The 6,814-nt window shown below is 60.0% G+C and overlaps 2 protein-coding genes across 2 annotated transcripts in view; both read left to right on the top strand.

Moving 5' to 3' along the window:
- Positions 1–651: 651 nt before the first annotated feature.
- PRR14 (proline rich 14) lies at positions 652–5,181 on the top strand. Its single transcript, XM_045285411.1, has 11 exons — positions 652–724; positions 850–1,018; positions 1,608–1,732; positions 1,804–2,008; positions 2,276–2,316; positions 2,480–2,589; positions 3,248–3,926; positions 4,066–4,135; positions 4,217–4,308; positions 4,618–4,689; positions 4,785–5,181. Exons 1-11 carry the CDS (start codon positions 702–704, stop codon positions 5,071–5,073), a joined length of 1,875 nt encoding a protein of 624 aa, XP_045141346.1. The 5' UTR covers positions 652–701; the 3' UTR covers positions 5,074–5,181.
- An 870-nt stretch (positions 5,182–6,051) lies between these two features.
- The window catches only part of FBRS (fibrosin), a 12,968-nt gene continuing 12,205 nt past the window's right edge, over positions 6,052–6,814 (top strand). The window contains exon 1 of the mRNA XM_045284843.1: positions 6,052–6,351. Within this exon, the coding sequence (XP_045140778.1) occupies positions 6,052–6,351 (300 nt within the window). The remainder of the gene's footprint in view (positions 6,352–6,814) is intronic.

Genomic DNA, 6,814 nt, shown 5'->3' with positions numbered 1-6,814 from the left:
GCGGTTTTCTGGGCGGGACCTCCCCGAGGGGAGTGCAGGCTTATCTGCTTGACAGTGGCTCTCCCGGGATCCAGCCCCAGAGCCGCGATGTGCAAGCCGGGGCCGCCCAGGTCCGAGGGGCGCTTCCCGGCGTCGGAGCTCCCGGGGGGAGGAGGATCCCCGCGCGGCGTCTGATTGGAGGAGCCGCGCTGTAGGGTTCCTTCCCCGGGGATCACGTCTGGGGGCAGAGGGGAGCGGGGTGGGGAGTGGGGGCGTCGTGGGTGGACAGATTGCCTGGGAGGTCTGGACCGCCCGTTCAGCGTGGCGGAGGATCGCAGAGAGCTCGGGTGGAAGCGGAGCCTCCCCAGACCGGGATCCCAGCAGATCCCGGGGGGCGGGGGGCCCCCGAGGGGGAAGGGAGTGGGTTTCAGGGCAGAATCTTCCGCAGGGACAAAGGCCCCCGGAGGCTCGGGCCTTGGGGACGACAGTGGCCCGCCGCCCTCCAGATTCTCGCGGCAGGTGCCAGGGATCCCGTGGTAGCCCCGGCCGCCCTGCTGAGCCCTAGGGCTCGGCCGTGAGCTCCCGGGCGCCCGCGGGCGGACCATGGAGGGCGGAGCCCCGCGGGAGGGACTGGCCCTTACCCCCCGCTCCCCCGCTGCCCCCCCATCCCAGGCCGCAGCCTGGGATCCCTCAGGGATCCCCCCGGAGCCGCCGCTTCCCCCATGGACTTGCCCGGGGACTCCAGGTGAGAGCGCGCCCCGCCCGCCTGTCTTGGTCCCGGGAGACGGGGGAGCCCGGCGGCCGCACCAGGGAGACCACAGAACCGGCGACGGGCTTGGGCAACTGGCCTCTGCTTCTCTTGCTCTCTAGCGCGTCTGGCTCACGGCATCTGTGTCGCCAGCCACTGGCCCGAGCATTATGGGCTGCCGGGAGCGCCAAACGGCCGAGGCTGCAGCCTCTGGGGGCTCCTTCGCCCCTGGAAAAGGCCTCTCGACGGGTCCTGGCCGTGGTGCTGGAAGATGTCATGGCTGCCCACATGGTGAGCCCCCTGGACTGAGAGGCACCCCAACACTTTCTCTTATCTCTCTCTCTCTCTCACACACACACACACACACACACACACACGCACAAATTCTCTCTCTCTCTGACTCTCACTCTTAAGTATCAGAGCCATATCAGACCCCTACAGAAGCAAGACACAGGTCCGAACACGCCCCTCCAGTGCCCTTCACCCAGGCAGCCTCCCGGATGCAAGAGTTGCACTTGGCTCCCACTTGCTCCACCCAAGTCTGGGGCAGGACTTTCAGTAGCTGGTGCCCACCACCAACTCTGTTGCACCAGATCCATGCCCAGAAGGCTCTTCTGAGTCGAGGCAACCTCTGAGATCTAAGAGGCTTTAGGTCACAGATGAGGACAGCTGGGGCACAAAATATGGCGATGACCCACCCCCACGAGGTCACTTTTCAATCCTTCAAACAGCCTGCCTAAGAAGATTATGGGTCAGTCACTCCGGACACCAAGTTGGGTTTTTTTTCCCTCTGGAAATGATAAAGTGAGACTCTCGCCTTTGAGGCACAAGGGGACCCTGCCCACGTCAACCTTATTCCACCACTCTGCTCTTCCTACAGGTCCCTCTGGTGCCCCAAAGGGAAGCCGTCAACCCACGGCACCACAGCAACCACTGGGCCTCCGTCCCCAGGCAGACGCCTCCTGCCTCGCTGTCTCCACAGCCTGCGTGGGCCTCACCGGCCAGGTGAGTATAGCAGGTTGGAGGGTAAGCTGGGGACCCGAGGAGCCTCTCTGACCTTCCTGCACCTCCTTTAGATCTCCCAACCCTCTGCACTTGTGCCGAGAGCCCTTAACCCGCAGCCACCGGCCGCCTCCAAGCCTGAGGCGGCGACAGAGGACGAGCCCTGGCCCAGAGGAGGGCTCTCCACCAAAGGCAAACAGGGGGGCCCAGCCCACCCTGGTGGTGATGCTGGAGGACATTGCTGGCTCTAGACCGCCAACTGAGGTGCCCAAGCTTCAGGTAAGACAGTCAGGGTTCCACTGAGGACAGGTATTCCAGGAAAGAAGAGAGGATTAGGTTTGAGGCTGAGCTAGGTTGTACTCAGGGCAAAAAGGCCAGCATTTTTGGTGGGAGACTCTAAACCCCGACTTAGGTGAAAGTCTTTGGTGTGAACCCAGGCAGGTGTCGGGAGACAGAGAATTGGGGTTCTAAGAGAAGAAGAGGCAAACAGGGTGGGCCAAAGGGAGCTTTCCTCCCTCCCCACAAACATTCTCTGTTTACACCCAGGGCTTTGATCCTGAGACCTCCAACTTCACCCCGGCCCAAAGGTAAGAGGGCCAGGGAAGGGATGCGCCAGAGCATCCAGGTGGACTGGAAGCCAGTTTCTCCTGGGGTCACTTTCAGAAAGCCTAGGTGACAGGGGAGGTTCTGGTTCAGATGGGATATGGACCTGGAAGCTCCCTGAGCCGTTACCTGGCTTCTTCATTCTAGGGATGAGCCCATGCCAATGGCTCCCCAGCCAACCCCTTTGCCCAAGGACCTGGAGCCCTCCTTCCAGCCATCTGCCCTGCCTGTTGGTTGTTCAGAGAGCCCCTCAGCCGGTAAGGACTTCCGTCAAGGGATGAAACTGGCCACCTGGGAAATCCTGGGCGCCTTCGGAAGTGTCAGGTGCAGGCTCGAGAGTAGGATCTAGAGGCGTTCAGAGTGAGGACAGTGTTTTCAGGTGTATCTGAACATTCCCTACGTTGGTGGTTCCACTCGAGAGACCCAGTTCCGCTCTCAGCCTATGCACAGCCACGATGTGTGTTTTCATTGTGCATGTGTGTGTGTGTGTTGCTGTGAGGCAAAACAGGTTTCAGGGGAGCTTCCAGACTGAGACAGGCTAGAAAGAAAAGCCTGGTGATCTACTGGTGAAAATGAGTCCATGGTGACACAGTGGATGATGGAGCAGCACAGAGTGGCAGCGTGTTCCATTGCACACAGCATCGCTCTGAGACAGGAGCTGACTCCACGGCTGTTAGCCACAGCCCCGCAGGACTGAGCCTAGGGGGTGACTGAATTTCAGATTTCAGCAGCCTGAGGTTCAACTCCTTTAAGAAGGGCTTCGGTTTGGGTTTTGGGTGGGGGGTGGGGTGGTCCTTATTCCTCCTTGGAAGGCAGTGTAAAGGTCAGTGTAGGGGGAGGTGCTGACCTCCTGAGGGGTGGTTTAGATCATCGGTCTCTGAGGCCTGACCCCTGGTGACTCACTCCCATCCTCAGTCCCAGATCCTGACCTGGAGTCCTCAGTCCCAGATCCTGACCTGGAGTCCTCAGTCTCAGATCCTGACCTGGAGTCCTCAGGCCCAGATCCTGACCTGGAGTCCACCTCAGCCCCACCAATGTCCACTCTCTTACGTCCTCGCCTCAGCCCTTGGGGCTTAGCCCCACTCTTCCGTTCCGTCCGTTCCAAGCTGGAGAGTTTTGCTGACATCTTCCTGACACCCAACAAAGTCCCTCGGCCCCCACCCCCGGCACCTCCCATGAAGCTGGAATTGAAGATTGCCATCTCAGAAGCTGAGCAGTCTGGGGCGCCCGACACCACTACCTGTGTCAGTCCACGGCCCCCTATTCACCAGTGGCGGGGCCAGGACCACAGTCCCCCAGCACTGCTCCCTAAGTCCTCTCTGGGCCGAAGTCACTCCTGCCCTGATCTAGGGCCCCCAGTCCCAGGTGCCTGCCCCTGGCTCCCCGTTACACCCCATCTCAGTCGGCCGAGGCCCCGACGGCACACTGTGGGTGGTGGCGAGATGGCCCACGCCGCACTGCTGCCGCCGCCTCCTCGACCCTGTCTTCGGAAAGAAGTGTTTCCTCTTGGAGGGATGGGCACCTCCCCACCCCTCACTGCATCTTGCTCATCCACCACGTCCGCATCTTCCTTCTCAGAGCCAGCAGATGCCAGGTGATGCCCTCAGTAAACCTTCCTTCCAGCTCTGGCCAGGGCTTCGGCTTCAGCCCAGCCCACTGCCATCATCCTCCAGGGTAGGAGACGGCTTCTGCTATGAATGTGGTCTGTCCCTGAGCCTTGACCTTCTTGGCAGGTTGGGCTCACCTCAAAGGAAGGAGCCAAGGGCCTCAAAGGACCAGGTTCATTCAGACCCCAAGACCAAGGTAGGTGTACAGGCGAGGGAGATGTGCCAGGTAGAGGCCTGAGCCCATGCCACGCGCTCACCCTCTGCCCCTTGTCTGCAGACCATGGGGAAGGTGTCTCGATTCAGAATACGCAGGACGCCAGCCAGGCCACAGCCCAACCTGACACCCATGGGGCTGCCTCGACCAGTCAGGTGAGAGGCACTTCGCCCTTGTTGATGCCTGGGCCAAACGTGTGTGGCATTGGATCCCTGCAGAGTGACGCTGGTGGGGAGCACAGTCCAGCCTGGAGGGGCTGAAACTGGAACAATGACCTGTCTGGTCCTGACTTGCCTAAGAAACTGAACCATGAGGGAACATCAGAAAGTTCTGTGGGAAATGGGATGCAAAGACAAAGGCGTTTGCCCAATGAGCTGTTTGAAGGCTACTCTGGGCACCCGTGCCAGCTGCAGAACCCAGCTATAGCCCCAGGCTTCTGGGTGACCGCTGCCCTTTGCCCCCAGGTTGAACAAGACGGAATTCAGTTTGGAAGAAATTTACACCAACAAGAATTACCAGTCTCCCACCACCAGGAGGTGAGAAACTGGAGGGCTTCAGGGGTGGTAGAGGGAAGGCTGGAGCCAGGGAGCAAGCCCCGTTGGTGACCAGAACCGTTTCCTGCCTGGTCCAGGACCTTTGAAACCATCTTTGAGGAACCCCGGGAACGCAACGGAACTCTGATCTTCACCAGCTCTAGGAAGCTCCGGCGGGCCGTCGTGTTTCGGGACAGCAGCCTTCCTCGTTCCCGGCGGCCCTACCGAGGGGTCCGTGCTGCAGCTGGCAGGACCCTTTCTCCCAGCCCGGCCCCTAGCCAAGATGTGGGACCTCTGCTGCAGCAGCGGCTGGAGGAGCTGGATGCCTTGCTCCTGGAAGAAGAGGAGGAGGAGCCCATGGATGGGGACCAGCCCCACTGGACCTAGGAACTCCATGTTTGCCCGTCTGTCCATCCGTCCTGGCGTGGGGAAGCCACCTGAGGGAGTCATGATTATTTTTCTTTATATTTCTAGTAAAGTTTTCGCTATGTTTGATTCTTTTGTGTGTCCTGGGCTGAGCTTGAGAGTGATTGACAGGATTGGCTGCAGTTTTCCACTTTGGCCCCCAAAGAATTGGATTGGGAAATCCCCAGGGACTGTGCCAGTCCAGTTATCGGAGCTGGGTGCAGCAGAGAGGAGGTGGGGAAATGATCCTCAGAGATTCTGTCTCCATGGGTGAATGAATTCTCCTGCTTGGAGGTGTACTTCAGAATCTGCTGTAGACAGTACTGTGACCCTTAGGGACCCTGGGCAGGGGCCGGTTCTCCAAATTCTCTTAATGGAAGAGACTGGCAAGCCCAAAGTCACCCCCAAACAAACTCACTGCCAGCAAGTTGATGCCAACTCATAGCGACCCTGTAGCACAAGGTTAAACTGCCCCCGTGCATTTCCCAGACTGTAACAGGAGTGGAAAGCCCCATCTTTCTCCCAGTGCTGAGGAAGGCTTTGATCAAATGAATTCCTCCAGACACAGACCCGGCCAGCAGGCCAGGTACTTGAACATAGCTTTGTGGAGGGCACCCGATGGTCACTTGATATATGACAGGTGAGCACCGATGCATTGTTCATATAGAAAACAACAATCATCCTGGCAGTAAGGCCAGGACTAGGCATCGTTTGTAACTTCGAGGCAGCATACAGTGGCTAAAAGCAGTGACTCAGAGGCTGGCGTCTTGAGTTCAAAGTCCTGCGAGGGCCCCATCATTTTCCTCCTCTGTAAAATGGAGATCGGACTCCTTTCTGTTAAGTAGCCACTTAACGAACTATTGCCCAAAATGAGTTAACACACTAAAAGGTGCCTGGCACCCAAGTGCGAAGTGGTGTTTTTCCGGTTAGAGCTGGGGGGCTGCGGAGCCCACAAACCAGATGCCCGCGGCTTCCTTGCAGTGCATCTGGCTCTCCGAGAGCACGCGGCGGGGCGACCCCGCGGAGCTGCCACCCAGCGGGGTGATCGCCACGCGCGTGCGCGAAGCGCCAGGCGGCCGGTGGGTGGGAAAAAAAACCGAGCGGAGGCAAGGAAGAGATGACGTCACGAGTCGTCGGACGGGACCTTCCGCGTCCGCGCCCCCAAGCGGCCAACCGCCCCGAAAGGCTCGCGCACGACGCCCCGACTCCGCCCGCCCGACGTCGGCCGGGGGCCGGCCAATCAGCGACGAGCAGGAAGAGGCGGGTCCTCGGGAGGAACCTCCCGCCGCACCTACTTCCAACGAGTTGAGTCACAACACGCGAAGGGCGGAGCTAATCGGGTGTGCACCCAATCCCAGATTTGAGGGGGGTTATATATGGCCCACTTCCCCGATTTTGACTCAGCCCTTCGTCTTGACGTAAATTCGTCGGCCTATCGGCGCCCAAGGCTGGGGCCCGTGGAGGAGAGAGGAGGCGGGGCAGGGTGGGAGGCGGCCGGGAGAGGAAGGAGGCGTAGGCCGAGAAGGAAGAGGGAGGCGGGGCAGGAAAGTCCTGGTGGAGACGCGGCCCGACACGCCAAGGGAGACAACAGGAGGGTGTGCTGGCGCCCCCCCGCTGCCTAATGGCCGCCCCGGACCTCGTAACACCCAAGTCAGACTGAGACGGAAGAAAGGAAAAGACTTTTATGTCGGCAGACGGTGCAGCTTCAGCCGTCATCGTTGCC

The sequence above is a fragment of the Echinops telfairi genome, unplaced genomic scaffold (genome assembly GCF_000313985.2).
Source record: "Echinops telfairi isolate 266 unplaced genomic scaffold, ASM31398v2 ScPeMD7_5;HRSCAF=22, whole genome shotgun sequence".
NCBI classification, from domain to species: Eukaryota; Metazoa; Chordata; class Mammalia; order Afrosoricida; family Tenrecidae; genus Echinops; species Echinops telfairi.
The sequence above is the reverse complement of the archived record's forward strand: the minus strand, read 5'-3'. Positions and strand labels throughout refer to the sequence as shown.